The sequence below is a fragment of the Rhinolophus hipposideros genome (genome assembly GCF_964194185.1).
Source record: "Rhinolophus hipposideros genome assembly, chromosome: 5".
Classification (NCBI taxonomy): Eukaryota; Metazoa; Chordata; class Mammalia; order Chiroptera; family Rhinolophidae; genus Rhinolophus; species Rhinolophus hipposideros.
Genome location: NC_138051.1, coordinates 61,847,990 through 61,868,499, shown reverse-complemented (window position 1 = coordinate 61,868,499; position 20,510 = coordinate 61,847,990). Strand labels below are relative to the sequence as shown.

Here is a 20,510-nt window from a genome sequence, read left to right as displayed (position 1 = left end):
AACGGTCACCGTTTCAGTATTTGTTAGAATCAGGGAGGATTTCTATAATGTGAGAAATTCCTGCCACATTTAATGGGACTTCTATCAAATGAAATTCCAGAGAAAACCCTTCAATCTGGGAAGAAAACCTTCAACTTTAAATTTCAGTGATATGTTTTTGACTCAGAAATACTTAGTGAAAAGCCTCAAAGATGATCTTGAAATTTGAGTTCTATACTTTAAGGAAAGTCTATCTTTCTCTATTCCATTTATCCACAGAAACTTGTACTGGACAGATTGGAATCGAGAAGCTCCTAAAATTGAAACATCGTCTTTAGATGGACAAAACAGAAGAATTCTGGTGAATACAGACATTGGACTACCCAATGGTTTAACCTTTGACCCCTTCTCTAAACTGCTGTGCTGGGCAGATGCAGGTAATACTACTGCTAGAATGGATGCAAATACAGAACACTTCCTTACAGTGGGTGCCAGCATTCTAACATTTTATAAAACCAAAGCCCAGCTTCTAGATCTTTGGGGTTAAATTTATAACAGTACGGCACATAATCTACTCCTTTGTGTGGTGTGTAAACTTTTGAAGACATGTTGTAATGATACTTATAATGAACTTCCTAGGGTTTTGGGGGGTGTGTATGTGAATTAGGCAGTTGAGGGCTAGTACTATGTCCAGCTCATATTTGTCCTGCGTGCCACTTCCCCACATGAGCATTTGGCATACTTTTTATTTTATTTATTTATTTTAATCATTTTATTTTTTTATTTATATTTTTTTAAGGAGGGTGTAGCTCACAGTGGCCCATGTGGGGATGGGCCCTTGGTGTTACTAGCACCACGTTCTAACCAACTGAGCTATCAGCTGAGCTAACCGGCCACTCTTTGGCATAATTTTTACATTGAAAAGTATTATCCACTCTTGGAATTGACAAACTTAGGTAAATGAACAAGAGGTTATTGTTTTTTTGTGGGTTTTTTTTTAACATATTACAAACATTTATAAATATCTGTCACTTTAACAGTCAATATGCTATATTATGCTGAGGACATTCCTTGAAAAAAGCAGCAGCACGATGGCTTCTTTCAGGAATCAATTTGGGTTGCCAATACCCAGGTTAACTTTGTGTGGGTGATTTCATTATTAGCACAACTGAAAAGATTATGTATGTCTAGCTATACTAGTATACTAAAGAATATGAAAAAGGCCGTTCTTAAAGAATTTATAATCTAATAAAAGGGACGTGGGTCACTATTATAAAGCAGTTGTCCAAAGCAATTCATATTTTTAAATAGAATTTGAAATTTAAATCAGAGTTCCATGAGAAATGTGAAACTTTGAAATTCTTAACTTGTTTAGCTATTGCAAAGTTTACAAGACTGGCTTCCTTTACATTGAAAAACATGAGCCATGTTACTACTTCAGTTACTTTTATTCCTACCTAGAAACTAATAGTCTTTAAAAAAAACTTAAGGATTTTAGTTAAAAGGCAACCTTGGCTATTATACATTGCTTACAAAGGGCAAGTACTTAGCCAGATGTTATGTTTAAAACTTATGAGCTAACACTTGAAATTATATCAATTATAAAAAAGCTTACCTCTACTGCCCTACTTCGGGAGAAACTTGGCCATATTTCTTTAAACGCAATATCTCTTCCTAAAAAGGACTGAGTTTAAACTATTAAAAACTAGAATACTATTAAACAAACTAAAGCCTGGTAATAGAACAGGAAATTTTAGTTTCTAATTTGTGTCGCTGCAAGGGGAACAAAAATATCTATTTCCTCTTCTACCTTTCTTCCCTTTCAGAAGGAATCTATCTGCCACTATTATTTTTTTGCAAGGAGGTTTTTTTCCATGGTATGAAAGGATCTTATTTTCCCTCTTTGATGTTTTAAAAGGAACGAAAAAACTGGAATGTACACAACCTGACGGAATTGGACGGCATGTCATTCAAAACAACCTCAACTACCCCTTCAGCATTGTTAGCTATGCAGATCACTTCTACCACACGGACTGGAGGAGGTGAGCATGACATACGCTGGACAAGCCTGAGAAGACAAACTGTTCTGGCGGACACACCAGTTGTTTTACCAAATGTCAATAACTGACTTTAGTAATTAAGCTCTCTACTCAAGTTTTCATTTCATTATCTCATTAGCAGATAATACCATTCAAATGTTACTGCTTTTAAAATTATACTTTCACATCACCCAGAAATTTAATGGTATTGCTCACATGTAGCTTCAAAGGGGCAGAGCTATTAGGTAATAAACTATCCAAAAAGGAAAAGCGTTAATCTAAATCTGATCTTCAGAGAATAAGACTACCTAAAGTGGGACCATGAGGTATATTAGTTATATGATTTTAATGATGTCGTGGACATATTAGTTGTCCACCTGGAAAAATGAAAAATACTATAATTTAGACAGTTCTCCAAGGAGGAACTGGGGAACATTAAACAATATGTATGATGTTTAAGCCCTTCTACCCTATTCCCTGTAATTTTGATTTAATTGGTCTGGCAGGAGGCCCAGGCATCAGTATTTTAATAGATCCTCAAGTGATTCCAACACGCAGCTAGAGTTGAGAACCACGGATTTGGACTAGTGGTTCTCAAACTTCAATGTGGCATAAAGAATCACTCCGAGGGTCTGTTAAGACATACTGCTGGCTCCCATCCCAGAATCTGATTCAGTAGGTCTGAGGTATGGCCCAAGAATTTGCATTCTCCTAAGTTCCTAGATGATGTGGGTCTGAAGACCACTGATATAGACAAATCTCCTGAATCTAAGTGAGTCAAGAACTCATTTTGTTGTATTTTAAAAATGTGTTCTAGAAGGCTAGCAGAGATTTTTCTCTACTGTAACTGACCTTTTCTATCCAACCTTAAATCCCATGAATTCACTCTTCCTTTCTGTTACCAGGGATGGTGTTATATCAGTAAATAGGAACAGTGGCCAGTTTACTGATGAGTATCTTCCAGAGCAGCGATCTCATCTCTACGGGATAACAGCAGTCTACCCCTACTGCCCAACAGGTAAATGAACACGCTCAGGCTGCTCCTTTGGATCAGCGGGGGAGAGAAGGCTGGATCTGGTTACTGATTACCCTTGGCCCAGATACTGGCTGCTGCCACTGAGGTCGCCACCAGCAAGAGCCACTTAGAGCTTGAAAAAGTGATGGCCAACACATGGGGGTGACCAGTCTTTACTACCTTAAATCTACGTAGCTTAACTAAACACAAAAAAAAGTCAGCCTATTAGGATATTTCCCCTTTAAAAGACTTGCTGTTGCAGCTCAGTTGTAAAATACTCATCCACTGTCCTCTCACCCCACTTTCCCTCACAGGAAGAAAGTAAATATGGCATCGTAAAGGACTTGGAGTTCACGATCAGAATCTGAACCCTAAAGAACATTTACTGCAAACAAAAGTCGAAGAAAGTGAAAAAGGAAATTGGCCATTATAAGTTCCTAGACACATAAGATGAAAACTTTCTGTGCAAAAAGACTAAGTATATTTTGTGAAAAGTTTATACCTCAATCTTTACTACTGTATTTTTTATAAAAAATTACCAAGTTTATAAAAGCTAATAGAATTTTAATTGTTGCTTATTAAAGCAACTTTTTATAAAAACATTTAGAGCATATTTACAAGGTCAAATTCATTCAACTAAGAGCCAAATATGCTGAGACCTTAAATCTGACTTTTGCTATGGGTTCTTTTTGGCCAAGAAATTAAAGCACAGGTGAGCAGTATAAAAAATACAATCTTAAAATCCTGACAGTTAAGAGGCTATGCAGAACTGATGGGAAAGAACCAACTTATTTATAGTTTCCCAGCAAAAGTTCTAAGACTTTTTTTACCTCTGCATCAGTGCATTTCTATTTATATTAAAAGGTGCTAGAATGTTTCAATTTGTATTTTCTGATCCTGTAAATCCCTCTATAGAATTACCCACAGAAATTACATTTATAAATACCAAAGCTGTATCAGTTCTCAAATTTTTTAGATTACTCCAATAAAATATTTTAAAGTGTTCCTATGACTTTGAGGATCTGTATTGTTTCTGTAACAAAGTTGGGGTTTGGCATGTACCTCAATGACAAAGGAAGTATAGATTAACATAAACATAACACAGTCAAAAACTAATCCACTTTCCCAAACTTTATTAAAGAAAAAGCAATGATGAGAAATCTCTAGAACATAGTCAATTTTCTGGGATTCTTCCCTTGAAAACGTGACATTTTATTTCCAAACGCATGCCAGAGCGTACATGGTTCCCACTGTGCTAAGCAGGTGAGAGGCTGAAATCCTCAAGTGTTCATCTGCCAACTTTCCCCAGTCTGTGGTCTGTCTTTGGGTCGGCAATAATTGCCTGAACAGCTACTATGGCTTCATTAATTTTTGTTTGTAGCTCTCTGAGCTCTTCTATATGCAGCAATCGCAGAATTTGAGCAGCTTCATTAAGAACTGCATCTGTTTTATAAGAAACACTGCATTAATCAGTAACTTGTGTTTAAGACCATTTACTTACTCATTTTCCCAAAATATTCACCAAATTGTTTAACTGTGAATTAAAAGAAAATCACTTACCTCCTGTGTCAAAACCAAGAATATGCTTGTCTAAAGCAACAGGCAAGCCCTTTAAAAAAAAATGGACAAAATGAGAGTATAGTTAAGAATCACATCCTTCTCTAAGCTGAAACTGAAAAGCAGCTACCTATTGTTATTTTAACCCTTTTACCCACAAAAAGGGACTGAGAATTTTCTCTTTAACTCTGCATTTTGATGTTTTTTTCTTACTATAACCAGTTAGGAAAGAATGGCCTTTAAATGTGGTGGGAAGCTAGTTCCATAACCCATCCAATCCTTTAAGACCAGCCATATAGAATAACAGCTTCTTTTGTTGCAGTGCTCTGTCACTGCTGCTATGGAAGGAGGGTCGAGCAAGGTTGCTGCCGTCCCATTTTAGCTACAATGAGCAGCAATGTACAAGGAAAATGGACTACTACTTTCCTCAAGCAAGGTTATTTCTGAGCACATTAATTTGTCTTTGCAAACTGCACAAATCTAAAACATACATTTTTCAGCCAGCAAGATGTTTACCACATTATCTATATATAATTTAACTTCCAATAGTTCATTTTGAAGTTTCTTTGAAATAGTCTCAAAATGAAGAGAAGAATCTAAACCCTTTAGCCTACCAGTCAGCACCAACACATAGACGTAAAAAAGATGGTGACTATGATGCCAAACTATGAGTTCACAATAACTATCAAATAAAAATAAGGACAGGCAGCCTAGACTTTGATTATACTATATAAAATCATTACCACTAAAAAAGAATCACTATGCTTTCAATACTACAAATGCTAAGTTGTCACTACTCAATTCTTGTCTAATCTATTAATGAAAATCTACCTAGCCTCCATCTACTTCGAAGTAGCTAATAATAAACACCGTATCTAAGTGAAGAAACAAACGGGTATGAAAATTCAGTAAGCAAAACTGAAGAGTACAATTATACTGAGTGGTTTTCTGTCAGTCTGGTACCAGAGGCTCCGTTTTCCCTTTGTCTGCCAACAGACCGCCAAGGGATGGCCATTGCTGAAGATGACCACAGGCCCAAATGCTGGCTATGAACAGTTACAGTTACTCAACTGTAAAAACTTTCTCCACTGTATTAATATATAGCATGGTATCTTTTGAGATGACACTAAAACTAAGATTCATTTGGAGCACTGAAAATAAAACTTTTACTTTGCAAACAAGGGCAAAGAGATTTGTCTATGCCCTTATTTACACTGCCTTCCAAATCAAAGGCATAGTTTTTAATGAGTGAATGATTTTATTATGCCAGAACAATTTACTGTCTGTTCTATAGTGTGGGAGAAATAAGCTGATCTTTAATCCAATTTCCAGTGGACTGATTCATACATAATTAATACGCCAATAAGAATCTTTAAAAGAAACACTGTCTTTCAGAGGGGACTATACTTCCCTGGCATTAATAAGCTTTAACACTGCTGGGCCTTATTAAAGATGGGGTCAGAGGACAAATGACATTGGGGGAGGCAAAAAAGGTGGCTGTGCAGGAGCATTCACTGCAACATCTATACAGCAGGAGGGAGCATTATCAGATACCTGACGCTGCTAACCCCTGAGGACAGTCTCTGTACTGCCCCACAGTCAAGAGACTTTAAGGCCATTTGGATTTCTGGTACAGTTCATCTAAAAATATCCCTGAATTATTAAGGGAAAGATAGCTGTGTAGTTATCTCAGCCTACAAAACAGGACTGAAAGATGACAGTTTCAGTCACCTACAGGCAGAACCTTACCCTCTCATATTCCCTCTAGCCCTGTGCTTCACTTGGACCAATCAACTACTCATGTAGACCCTTGTGTCCCTCACCATAAGAGCACAGGCTCTCGAATCAGACTGCCTGAGCTCAACCACTTGTCAACTAGGTGACCTTAGGCAAGTTATTTATGTTTTATGCTAGGAAAATAGAAAGGACAAAATGAGGAGATTTCTCTGAAGAAACAAAAGAGCAAGGATAGAATTTAAGTAGAACAAAATTAATAACAGAGAACGTGAATCCTGTTTTCCAGCAATTAGTCAAAATAACCCAGAAATTTCACAAGTGCAGATTTTTAAAAATAAACTTCAACTAGGCACATGCATTGGTTTTTAATGGTAAACTGTAGATGTGCTACTCGTAGCTTCTCTAAGGTATGAAGTGAGATCAAAAACTTCTTTTTTCACTCATAAATGACTGGATACAATTAGCTTAGGAACCAAATTCAATCCCCATCAAGACTCTGGGAAGTTTGAACATAGAATAGATATCATAAGCAATACATGTAAAGTTTAAACTCATGCCAATGCCAGAAGAAACTTTCATTAACAATTAACTTAGAATTTATTTAAAAAACAGTAACAAAAAAAACACCCACCCCCCTCACCCCTCCCACCCCCACACATATACCTCTTTTGTTTGATTTGCTTTAGCAACTGCATCCTGTGTCAGGCGCTCCTGGACCAAAATGCGAATTGCCTAAGAAACCCAAAAACACTTTTTTATTAATAGTTTTCACTGGCTGTTCGTCATCTTTTGTTCTCTGAATCTGGAGAACAAGGATGTCCAATTTGATGAAGTTAGAATTATCTAGTTCATTAAAAACGCCTCAATAAATTAAAAATAAAACTATTGTAATAACAGTTCTCACTTTTAATATTTAATAATGCAGAATGATGCTCACAATAATTAAAACTTTTTTGAATAGACAATTCACATGTGTGGTAAAAAAAATTTTAAATAAAGAAGGATACATGGTAAAAGGTAGGTCTTCTTCCTACAAACCTGTCATCCCTCCAGAAGACAATCATTATCAGTACCTTGTATATCCTCACCAGGACTCTATAAAATTACAAACATGCTCAAGCGTATATACGTGCATGCGCGCAAGCCATCTTTGACACAAAGGGGAGGATATCATACACTGTCCTTGCTTTTTTTACTTCACTATAGTGAAGTGGTTTTAGGTCTTTCATAGAACACACTTTTTAAATCATCAAGGAATTTTATTTTGGCAAACACAAGTGCCTGCGTGCACCTGCACAAACTCAAAAAATAGGATTTTTTTAAAATGGAATTTTAATTAATGGATGACAACTACAACTCAAAATAAGTGTGACAACTTGCAAAAACATTATTTTTAATAATAAAAACAAACCAAATACTACATCTGAAAAGGGCAATTAAACCAATCTTAAACAGTGATTGTAAATGTAAACAGTTTGGTTGCCAAACAGTTAATATACTGATTCTTACACTTGGCAAACCTATGAAGATGTTTTCCATATGGTTATGTATTGGTTGAATGTTTCTTAAAATAATTCAAAGGACAAGCATACAGCTAGGATTAGAATTTTATAAAGCTTTTGCTTGTAGCCGATTTTCACTTTTCCTGTTTAGGTGTTTAAAGTCTAATGAAAAGTACCCCAAAATGCCAACATTGTCTATTTCTCCTTTCAGTTTATGATTAAAGCTGACATGAATACTGTAGAACTGTTCCGAAGTAATTTACATAATTGCCTGAGTAAAGAACAAGCCTTTGGAAGAGCTAAATTTCACTAAAAACAACTATTTGTCTCTTGCATCCAATCTGAGTTGAGAACACAGAGGTTAACATTCAGATTCAGCATGCAGAATTACAATAATCTAGGAACAGAAGTCTTTCCCTTACTACAACTGCCAATTTAATACATACAATTCTAAAAAGTAGAAAAAAATTCTGGCTTAATCTCTTGTGGGTAGAGTGAAATTTAATTATTCAATTTACTGCAAAGTAGTTTAAAAGTAATTTACATGCACAACGTGTAGTCAAAGCTTTTTAATTTCTCATAAAATCAGTAATAATTTCTAAAATAATTTCTAAGTCTGCTGTCTTAAGTACCATTCTTCTCCCCGTAGCCCCATTGGACTACCACAATTACTTGGCATAAATCCTCTGAAGTGGGAGTATATTTTTCTTCTCAGAAATAAGAGACCTCTTTCAGACCACTGGGTTCCCTAAAGTGGAGGTATGAACTTAAGTGGCCTATCTAGGGTGGGTGACTTGGAAGACAGAAACATTCCTTCCTCTAAGCTTTTGGAGTATGTATTTGTGACCAAATTCACCATTACTAATTGGGCATTTTCCATTACCTTAATGGATATAGACCATGAATCTTTAAAAGGACTGATTAAACATAAGTGGAGTGATACAGGAAAAGAATGGACCATAAAAGAATAATTTCTAAATTATTTAATCAGAGTGCCTAGATTAAAATCCTGGGTCTACAATTTTCTGTGTCGTCTCGGACATTATTTAAGTCTCAGTCTCTTCATATACACATTAGTATCCATCTCTAGGATTGTTTGGAGGAGTTAATGAGATCATCTTTGCAAAACGATTTAAGCACAATGGCAGGCACACAAACACAGATATTAGATAATCTAAAACATGAAATCTGCCTTATGTTCCACATTCCTCCACATTTTAGTCACTCAACCATATACTTAAATATCTAACATAATTTTTTTAAAATAAGGTTTTTTAAACTATATACAGAGTCAAGAATCAAGAATATGAAGCTGACCTTAAGCATTACCAGGTAATCGTCATGACGCTGAATCTGAAGAAGGTTAGCCAAAGCCATTACACCAGCCTTAAAATCAGGATTACTTACTATAAAAGATTAAAAATGGAAACTTAACAGCTCTGCAAACATGTAATTAGACACATATATAAACACATAAACTTACAAAAAACATTGTAAATTTTTCAGTAACAAATTTTTAAAACTGTTGCTGACAAGAGCAGTGCAGGGATATTGCAACCAGGTAAACTGATGAGATCAATGGTTTTCCTATTAACCAGCCAAACTGAACAATCCAATAAATGACTAAATTAACTCACATTAGGTTTGTCCTATAATTTTTTCTGCAAGGCCAACTTATGCAGCACTTTTAATTAACATTTCTTCCCAAAACTATTAATTTTAATACACAGATCCCTTTCATGGCCAGTTTTCCCAAAATCTTTTCTCTAAGCAACAGCTCTCCAGTGTCCAAGCAGCTTATTAACTCATAAGGATAACTCATAAATTATAGGTCACAATGAATCAGTGAAAGAATATTTAACATAATCTAAGTAATTAGAATCTTCATACTTTTCAAAGGAGAATTACTAAAAGACATACGGGAATTAAAATAATGGTCAATTTTACTTTCTCATAGCGTCACATTAGATTGGAAAAAACATGTTATGTACTCAAGAAGGCAATCACCATCATGATCAAATACAAATTGAATCTTCCACATTACTATAAGGAGATCAAAGAACAGCATTTTAACACTCAGATATTCAACTACAAGAAGAGGGAGAAAGTACATTGAACTGATCATAAAAAACATCACAGAAAATAAAATATCCACACAGATGCTGCCTGCATGTAGCATTCTTAATTTACTAAAACAAAGTAAACTCAGACCTCATTCTAGGAAGTAAAAAACATTGAAGAAACCAATAATGTTGGTCATTTTAATGCATTTACATATAGTCATTATCCGAAGGGTGGATACGTTCCAAGACCACCAGTGGATAGCACTGAACCCTAGGTATGCTATGTTTTCTTACTTTTTGATGAAAAGAAGCACCCTTTACAGCTTCTCCTTGTCATATCCAAATTGCCAGCGTCACTACTGTTGCGTTTGAGGCCATTAAGTAAAATAAGGGTAACCTGAACACGGCACTGAGATACTGCGACAGTCGATCTGATAACCCAGGTGGCGACTAAAGTGACTAAGCTGGACAACGTGGATACGCTTAACAAAGGGATGATTCACGTCCCAGGCAGGACGGCGCAAGGTTTCATCATGCTACTCAGAATCGTGTGCCACTTTAAATGAATTCTTTATTTCTGGAATTGTCCATTTAGTATTTTCATACAGCCGTTGACGGCTGGTAATTGAAAGCATGAAAAGTGAAACTGCGGATAAGGGGGTCTACTGTACTTACCATCCAAATTGATCAATGGCTCTGCATTTTTAGCTGCATTGTCAGCATTTTTTGTATTATCAGGTACCAGGTCCTTGTATTTTTCAGCTGTAAAAATAGGCAAAAATACAATTTGTAGAACTGCAACTTAAGGTAAAACAAACATTGCTTATTTACCAAATTTAACTGATTCAAACTGGCTATAAGCACAAGACAACTCATCCAACCAAAATTATTTTTTACTATTAAAAAAACCAACAAAGACAATGCTATTATAGCTTTTTGATTAAGCTGAAATGATTTCTGAATACAGGACACAAATATCTTTTCATGAACATCTATAAAAGTAATACATTTCAAACATAAATGTTTGAAGATACAAATAAATGTTAGGAGAGAAAGTGCTATTACAGGTTCCTCTGAAACTTGGCAGGGGTAGAGGAATGGGAGGAGGATAAGTATAAATTACATGAGATTAAACGCAAGCTCACTAAAGCGTTTTTACCCAAATCTTATAAAAGCTGTACATAGAATCCAAAAACCTTGCTTTCTAGAAGAAGAAAAAGAAAAAATCAGCACTTCAAATAATACACTGTAATGTACAAACCTAAACTTATTTCATGGAGACTTGAAATTCAGAATTTCAAAGGTAGATTTTATAACTTACTTGAAAAATACTTAACAATACTTTTAAAAGACTTTACAAGTAAAAATACATACTAATTCACTAAGCTTAATGCCCCAAATGCCATCTTTGGCATAGTGCTTACATGATTTGCTAATGACAAGAAGAAAAATAAAGTAAGAATCCATATATCCATACTGATTTAAATAAACAGATTGGAAAGAAAGGGAAAGCTCCTCCTTAAGGTAGAAAGCCACTAAGTAAATGTATTAAGAATGATGGAATTAGAAAAAAACCTTTGGGCAATCATCATCAGCATAATAATGGACTCAGCAGAGAATCTTCAAATGGATGCCCAAGCTAGGGGGAAGGTCTGAGGAGCAAAAGCATATTGACATCATCTCAAAGTATCTCCTAACAATATACGGATTTATTCGAAGGGGAAATAGTAACTTTAGAGTGGAGAAACCTTAAGCTTAATTGATCAGAGTTAACAAACATGACCAGTAATCGGATATAGCACTAACACATGCCTCCTGAAATGATGCACTTAAAAGAACATAACATCACTTCCGTGTAATTCTTAACAAAAATACAAACCCTAAATCTGATCATGTGGAAACATCGACAAATCGAAACTGAGGAGCACTTTACAAAATAAATGTCAGTATCATGAAGCACAAATAAAGACTGCAGAACTTTTCCAGATTACAGGTGACTAAAGAGACATAACAACACTAAAGAGACATAACAACCGAATGCAACACATGATTGAGGATAGCTTTTTTTTTTGGCTATCAGAATCATTATTGTAAAATGCAAATAGATACTCACAGATAAGAGTATTGAATCAAAGTTAATTGCCTGATTTTGATAACTGTACTATGGTTATGTACATTTAGGAAATGTGCATTAAAGTATGTAAGGGTAAAAGAGAATAACCGACAACTAAGTAACAATTGGTTTAGAAAAAAATTACATTATGTATATTATATAGAGAGAAAGATAAGGCAAATGAATTAAAATGTTAATATTTGCAGAATCTGGGTATGTGAAAATTCTTTGTACTATTGCAACTTTTCTGTAAATCTGAAATTATGTCAAAAAAGTTAAAGAAAAAAATTTAAGTCAGACTTTAATCACTTTAATTGACAAGCTAGCAAAAGACTTTAAAAATATTAAAGCACAAATAATAAAAATTCACAATGGTCTCATCAAATAAGAATAAAAATTTTAAATAACTTAAAAGTATGCAACATATTAATGTAAAACCACAAAAGAACAGCACCTTCTGCTGATTACAGTATTACTACCTTATCCTTTCCCCCAAAAAACTGTTCTTGCAATTATGAATTTTAAGATTATACAAAAACTTGTTTTCTAGTTTGGATTTTTAATATACTTTTGATATCATTTACCTTTCAACTATAATTCACCTGAAATTTCAAATAAAATTCAACTATAATTTTCAAAAAATATACTTTCAGATACAAATTCAGTCTATTTCATTAATTTAAAAAATACCATGTTATTACTGAGAAATAACTGTACTTAAGAGTTGCAGTCAACTATAGGGATATGTGACCACAGGCACCTACAGTTCTTCGTACCAAGGTAACCTAAGTTGAAGTATAATAAAAATGGGATAAATGGAATAAATAAAGGTAAAACAGAAATAAATTGAGATGCATCTACAATTTTATTTGGGAATACCTGAAAAACTTTCAAAAAGCTGGAGCATACTTTGTTGCAAATTTACTAACATAGTTTACCACCTCAAACCAGAATAAAGACTTTGCTAATGGTCCTAAAAAAAATCAAACAATGCTACCAAAGCTTATGATTACAACATTTATTTTCTAAAGGAGTATTTTCTTTTTAAACTAAAATTCAAAGTTAAAAAAGAAGTCTTGGAGCTTTTCTTCAAGTTTGTGCCATAAGGCTTCTGAAATTTAAGTCTAAAGCTGGCTGATGCTTCATATCAGAATAGGTGAACATTCATATACTGTATTTGCCAAACACTTATTAAAGCTGATAAACTCATCTATTATACGTCAGGTACTGTGCAGACAGAATCATGACCTCCTCAAGATGCTCTTTTCCCAATCCCTATAACCTATGAATACTACTTTCGTGGCAAAAGAGATTTAGTCACTTTGCAGATGTGATTAAAGACCTTGAAATGGGGAATTACGTATCCTGGATTATCCAGGTGGGCCCAATGTAATCACAGCGTCCTTACAAAAAGGGAGGCAGGAAGATCATAGTCAAAGATGTGACAGTGGAAACTGGCACATAGGGATTGGAAGATGCCATGCTGTTAGATTTGAAGATAAAGAGGCCAAAGTCAAGGAATGCAGGCAACCTCCAGAAGGAAGAAAAGACAAAGAAATGGATTTTCTCCTAGAGCCTCCAAAAACAACAAGCCCTGCTGACAACTTGACTTAAATCCAGTAAAACAGATGCTGGACTTCTGACCTCCAGAACTGTAAGATAATAAACTGTGTTTTAAGTCACTGAGTTTGTGGTAATTTGTTAGAGCAGCAATAGGAAACTAAGAGGTACAACATAGGAAATAAAGCTGAGTGTAAGCTTACAATTTAGTGGGGGTAAATAACATATACATAAGCAAAATGGAAAGTGGTGAATGACTTAAAAGGTATAGAGTTAAAAGCTATGAAAATAGAGAAGGAAATATTGCTGCCAGATGGCATTTGTGCTGGCTCTTACAAGGATGGGCAGGATTTACATGCGTGGAGATAGAATGAAATGGCGTATTAGTCAAAGGAAAAATGTAAGCCAAGATTTCAAGGGAAGGATAAAAAGAGATGTAAACAGGAACCAGCATTATTCTAGTTAGGCTGGGATATCAAGTATGTGAATACTGGCCGGACACCAGTTATCAAAGGCCTTGAATACCTGGCTCTAAGGAGTCCGGAGTTCCTTTTGTAGAAAATGGAAAAGAAATGATGCTTCTGAATATATGAAGGTGTTTTCTGGAAACATAGTGTAGCATTCTAAAACTGATTTATGTTTCAAAAAGTTAGCTTGACGGATCATGCAGATGATGCTAATAAGAGGCCAGTAAGAAAGATACTACAATAATCTCAGCAGAAAGCGGCAAGAAACTGAATTGGGGCGTTAGTATTGAGAAAAGACAAGAAAAGATAGGACAAACATGGGAAAAGATGGATAGGGACCGGATGGGAGGAAAAGGGAGAAGTCAAAGATAGCAAAAAGGTTTCAAAGGCAAATGATTAAGAGAACTGGAACTGACAGTCCCATAAAAGAGAACATAAAACAGAGATAAGATAACCGTATCTTGCATTTAGATGTTGGCAGGCCTTTCCAAATGAAATGGTCTAATGAGAGGAAATGCAAGTTTATTGCAAAACTTATTTTTTTACTAGATACTAATGTTTAAAAACTTCCAATAAGTATCTGAAACAAAACATTAAACATAAGTAATAAATATATTTTGGCCTACAGTGTATATTGGCATTAGACATATGTTTCAGTCTCTTGTGAAATTACCTGCTGCAACCAACATTCTGAAATCCTATCAATTCTGGGACACTAACAACAATGAAAGATGGCAAATTTACCAAATATTACTTTGTGAAAAAGACATTCAATTAGCCTTCTCCAGAAGACATCACTTCTAAATTCTAAGGAAAAAAACAAATCTAAATACCAGTGAAAGACAGTGCTTTAACTTCTTATGATAATAAAGACTCTCTAATTTTAGAAAATTCTTTCCCAGACAGTTTGGGAGTTGGGGAGAGAGAGTGCTAGACACAAAAGAATGGTTACAAAAAAAGCAGTTTTTAAATAGATGCTGGAAAGGGATATGAGGATATATAAAATTTAAAATGAACCAAAAGTAAAGTAATGTAAGACAAAGAAATACAAACTGTTAAGTTCCCTACATTTTTACACTCCTTTCCCACCTTTCCTCTCCCTCTCTTTAAAAACACACATTCCCCACAAAACATACCATTATCTCCATATTCAAGTCTAACAGCTAAACCAAGAAGCCAGTCAATTGCTTCTTGTCTCTCTTGAATCTTGAAAGGACAATTAACATCTCTGAGATACTGCGAGAGGAAAAAAAAATTCAGTTTTATTATTACTGTAAGTCACAGAATCAAAAAATGGTAGAGTTGAAAGACACCTTAGTTTGGATCTCAAAGAATTTCTTGTAACATTTATATAATATTGAATTGTACACCTGAAATTATGTAATTTCATTAACAATTGTCACCACAATAAATAAAAAAATAAATACATATAATATTACTAAACTTTTGATACAATTATATAACCCAAAGGAAGGAAACATTTAAGTGCATCATCTGAAGTATTTCCATCTTGCTTTTTGAAATTTTTCTTTTGCAGGTTCCAGGTAGAGCACCACTCATCTAGTACAACTTCCTCATTTTATAAATGAGAAAACTCTGGCCAAGAGAGGTTAACACTTGCCAACGGTTATACAACTTAGATCTGGGACCTGACTCTAAACTTTCTGATTCCAGGTCTCAATACACAGAGCAATTAAATAAAAAGGACTCTAAAAAAGGAGGATACAAAAATAAACCAATTATTAGCTAAACCTTAGCTTTCATATTACAAAAATACTGCTGAATAGAGTAAGCCATATAACATACATGTACAATATAACCAAGCATTTTAAATAAACGGCAGAGGCTATACATCCAAATTAGTATTATCCTTCAAATGAGTCTCTCAATAGCTTAAAATCTAATTCCAGCAATAATACTATAATATTATTCAAAACTTCTGGTATTCCCATTTGGAAATCCTGTTGGGGATATTTAAACAGCACTTTTTAGCCATAACCCATTTTCTGATAAATTTTATCCTCCTACTTTAAAAAACAGACAAACAACAAAAAACACCTTATTTGCAAGATTTGGTCATGACCTAAAAAGTAAATCTACCTTCAAAATATCAAAAATTGTCAATATTAAGAATATTCAAAAGATGTTTCATGATCTAAAAGTAATTCTGAAAGAAGTTCCAAATATGCTATAAGCAATCACACCATTCCAAAGATACCAACTTGAAGGATAGTATCTGTTTGGATGTGTAAGTTCCAATATATCTAAGTTATCCTACTTTACTGTTACTTCTGTGTGTTTTTTCACCAGAAAAATTTAACACAGCAGTCCATTATCCATGGGGGATACGTCCCAAGACCCTCAGTGGAAGTCTGAAACCTCGTAGTACCAAACCCCACGCATACGTTTGTTTCCTATACATACATACCTATGATACAGTTTAATTTGTTAGGTACAGTAAGAGATTAACAATAACTAATAATAAGATAGAATTATTATATAATATACTGTAATAAAAGTTATGTAAATGTACTTAAGTCTCTCTTATTCTTAAATCTTATACTGTATGCACCCTTTTCCTATTGATGATGTGAGATGCTACAATACCTATATGATGAGATGAAGTGAGATGAATGATGGCATTGTGATATAGCTTTAGGCTATCACTGACCTTCTGTCAATAGGAGTTACCTGAACACCAGCACTGTGATACTATGACAGCTCATCTGATAACCAAGACGGCTAATAAGTGACTAACAGGTGGGCTGTAATTGGGGGCGGGGGGTAGTGTATATAGTGTGGATATGCTGGACAAAGGGACGAGTCACCTCCAGGGTGGGACATCGTGAGATTTCACCATGATAGTTAGAACAGTTCGCAATTTAAAACTAATAAATTGTTTATTTCTAGAATTTTCCATTTAATATTTTTGGACAGTGGTTGACTACAGATAACTGAAATCTCGGAAAGCAAAACTGCAGATAAGGGGGGCTACTGTATTCTTCAAATACCCCTCTACACGTAGAACTTTATAAGTATAGTCTTGTACACATGAATGGGCCATAAATAAGATGTGATATAAAACCGACATAAAATCCTAATAATATATTTCAAAATTTTAAGAAGCATATACAAATTTTCAAAAATACATTTTAAGAAGAAAGGAAAATAATCTAGTAGTGGCAATAACAGTAGTAGAGGCCATGGAAGCAATAAGCATGTAGCATTTGCTGTGGGCCAGGCACCTCTGTGAACAGGAATATGGCGTAGCTGTTTCACTGATTAACAACACACACCATCCCAAGGTAAGTACCACTGTTATCCCCTTTTATTGAGACACAGAAAGGTTAATAAACTTGCCCACAATGATAGAGCTAGTGTTTAACTTACACAATCCCCTAATTCATAAAATTTCTGATTCCAAGAAAGTTAGGTACTTAATCATTTTACACCAACAAATGAAAAATTGTTTTTTTCATATTTTTAAAGGAAAATATCTTATTCATCAAAGTAATATAGCCAATGAAAACATTTAAGTAAGATACTGTAAAATGTGACTTTGATTCTAATTTGGAAACAATTCTTTCTGCACAAGTGTTATTAAACTAAGTCAATGTAAAAATTATTCTAGCCAAAAAAATAAGATATACATACAGGGTTTTTTTAGGATTATTTCTATCATACACAACAAAGGATATGTGTGTACGGTTAATATAAGCATACACAATACATAATCTTAGTTTTCAAGCACATCAATGTCTTATTTTAATATAAGTGTATTATTGCTACATTTTTAGTCTAATGTAAAAATTCTTATTTTGGTAATTTTTACTATTTATAGAATACATGTCACTGTTTATTTAAGAAACTTCACCGTGTTGAGACAATACTATTTCTATCTAATACAAAATACTCTAAAAACAAAAGAAAATTAAATCCTAAAATCCAGCTCTTCTAACACTGATCTTTATTTTTATTTTAAAAGAAAAAATTTTAAGCTTGTCTATCTTCACATAATTTTTAGAAAAGCTCTCTGCACTTTTATTTTACTTTCTAATTCGTTACCTTTTCAAAGAACTTGGGCCAGTCACTGCTGTGTATGTTTCTTAAATTACCTCTGTCTTCAATCTTGTAGTGTCTGATTTTCTGGTCTTCAAGCCAAACAATAAAGTTTCTAAATTCTGTTTCATCTGCAACAAAAATACCATATAAATCACTAGAAGCACTAGATAAGACACTTTCTTTGCCACAAATAAATGGTCTTGTAGAATTTTTTTTAACTTCCAAATAATAATTGAGCTGCTTGAAGTAGGATTTGAAAGTGCAGACCTTGTATTAACATTAAAATTGTTCCATTCATAACCTGTCCTAAATTCAAATTCTGGTTCCAGGCACTTAGTGGTTGGGTAAACTTGGGCTAATCACCTCAATTTTCTGTGCCTCTGATTCTTGAGTTACAAAATGGGGGTAATAACAGGATTTACGTCATAGGGTTGTTATGAAGAGGAAATGAAATAAATAAGAATAAAAACAATGTCTGGCACATGGTTTTGCTACTATTATTCCAGTTCCTTTGAAGGAGGGACAGGGAGAAGGCAAGGTTAAATTTATAGCAAAGGAATAATAAAGTACAAAAATTAAATGACAATAAATAAAGAAGATACGAGTGTCATTTACTGTGATAGCACCCTGAGTACATGAGAAAGTCCATCTTGTTTAACTTAATCCTTCCACGTCCTTGTGAGGTAGGTAATAGCCCCCTTTCACAGGCGAGAAAAACTGACGCTCAAAGATTCAAACCCAGACCTTAAAAGCTCTATTGCCACCGACCCTTTTTTTGTTAAACAAAAGGCAAAGTTGAAAAACGAGATTCTATAAATTGATAGGCTTCTACAGGTCAGCAAAACATTGTTATCCTGCTTAGGAATTATTCTCAAGTTGAAAATCCAAGCTGGAATTTCAAATTCAAGCTTCCATCATGAAGTCCTGAAAATTGATGGTTCTGAGTTTCCCAGGCTGTAGTTCGATCACTTTCAAACTTACTCGTCTACCACTGGCTAAAACACTTGGGAAGGAAATAAGCAGCGGAGGTCCGTGGGTAAGCCACAGTGGGTAGCAATGCTAATACTTTTAAAACCTCTAATGCTCTAAAATCCCAAACACCTTTGTGTTTACAATTCAACCCCAATCTTCATCGCCTACCAACTTTTTTTTTGCACGACCCGTACAACGTAATTAGCCCGTTCCCATCGCAGTTACTCCAACCACGTCGGCCCGGGGCTTCATCACGTACTGTCTTTGAGCTCAAACTACCGGCGGTGGGTTCCGACTGCCTCCCATCCCCACCCTCACCCATTAGTTCCTGGCGGGCAGGACCCTAGTCTTCTAATTACTCAGCACCTTCCTCAGGTTGCAGCTCTGCGCGAGCCCACAGCAGGCGCTCAAGGTGTCGCCCAATTTACTCGGGACACCACGGAGTTGAAGGACCAAGGAAGAAGGCGAATACTCTTCCTGCAGTGTGCTGGCGGGGGGTGGAGGTGGATGCTCGGAGTTAGCAAGTGCACCAAGTGGCGATGCTGAGGCAGGCGGGGTTGGGAGGGCTCCGAAGGCCGAGCGTGTCGGGGCCTAAGGAGAGGGAAGGCGGAGGGCGGAGGTGCTACCGAGACGGCCGGGAGGACACCGGCCCGGGGGCCTCGGGGAGACAAGGCCGCGGTGGGTCGGGGTAGGAAGCCCGGCGGGGGGCGCCGAGAGCGGCCGTCAGCGGAGTCCGTGGCGCGCAGCTGGCGGGCCGCCACCTCACCTTTGTAGTTGAAGCCAGTAGGGTTGTGGTAGTCGAGGGCCGTCAGCTTGCGTCGGAACATAGTCCCCGCTTCTCGCTCTGGTTCCCCGGGCTCGGGCCGGGAGAGGACAGGCGAGGAGGTGCGGGTGGCGCAGGCACCAGGCGACACGGCGAGAGGGCGGGCAGGCGCCTGGACGCTCCGAAATGACGGCGGCCTTCGCCAATCGTGACTTAGGAACGGTGGCCGCTGGCGAATACCCACCAATCGCGGCTCTGGCTGGGGAGGCGGGGCCACGTCGGGGCACGTCGACGCTCAAATAAACTTTATTGTCAGCTTCCTAGTTGGACAATAGGCAGAAAGCCCCTGAGAAGCCTGTTTCCTCTTGTTTTCTTCGCCTTGGTGATAGAGCCTGAAGAGAATAGTATATATAGAATTTCTGCTATCGACCATACCTTCCATTGGATCATAAAGTTACTCTTAGTATTTTCAGTGTATTCATTCATTCATTCATTCATTCACGCATGCATGCATGCATGGATGCATTCATTGTATTCCCTATGTACCCTATTTCCCCAAGGTAAGATCTAGCCCGACCATCAGCTCTAAGGCGTCTTTTGGAGCAAAAATTAATATGAGGCCGGGTCTTATATTATTTTTTGCTCCAAAAGGCGCCTTAGAGCTGACGGTCTGACCAGGTC

General features: G+C 36.0%; 2 protein-coding genes across 3 annotated transcripts in view; one reads left to right on the top strand and one right to left on the bottom strand.

Moving 5' to 3' along the window:
* NID2 (nidogen 2) overlaps positions 1–4,044 on the top strand; it is a 60,611-nt gene extending 56,567 nt beyond the window's left edge. Inside the window, exons 18-21 of one of the 2 annotated variants that reach the window (XM_081049421.1) lie at positions 259–416; positions 1,898–2,021; positions 2,924–3,036; positions 3,348–4,044. In XM_081049421.1, coding sequence (XP_080905547.1) covers positions 259–416; positions 1,898–2,021; positions 2,924–3,036; positions 3,348–3,358 — 406 coding nt within the window. In that variant the 3' untranslated portion in view covers positions 3,359–4,044. The remainder of the gene's footprint in view (positions 1–258; positions 417–1,897; positions 2,022–2,923; positions 3,037–3,347) is intronic. The other variant, XM_081049422.1, reaches the window with a different exon arrangement.
* Positions 4,045–4,146: 102 nt separating this feature from the next.
* Positions 4,147–20,080, bottom strand: RTRAF (RNA transcription, translation and transport factor). Its single transcript, XM_081049420.1, has 8 exons — positions 19,833–20,080; positions 18,098–18,222; positions 15,169–15,268; positions 10,568–10,654; positions 9,147–9,235; positions 6,991–7,059; positions 4,594–4,642; positions 4,147–4,476 (listed from the first exon to the last, which is right to left on the bottom strand). The coding sequence occupies exons 1-8, from the start codon at positions 19,891–19,893 to the stop codon at positions 4,322–4,324; spliced, it is 735 nt and encodes a 244-aa protein (XP_080905546.1). The 5' UTR covers positions 19,894–20,080; the 3' UTR covers positions 4,147–4,321.
* Between the last annotated feature and the right edge of the window lie 430 nt (positions 20,081–20,510).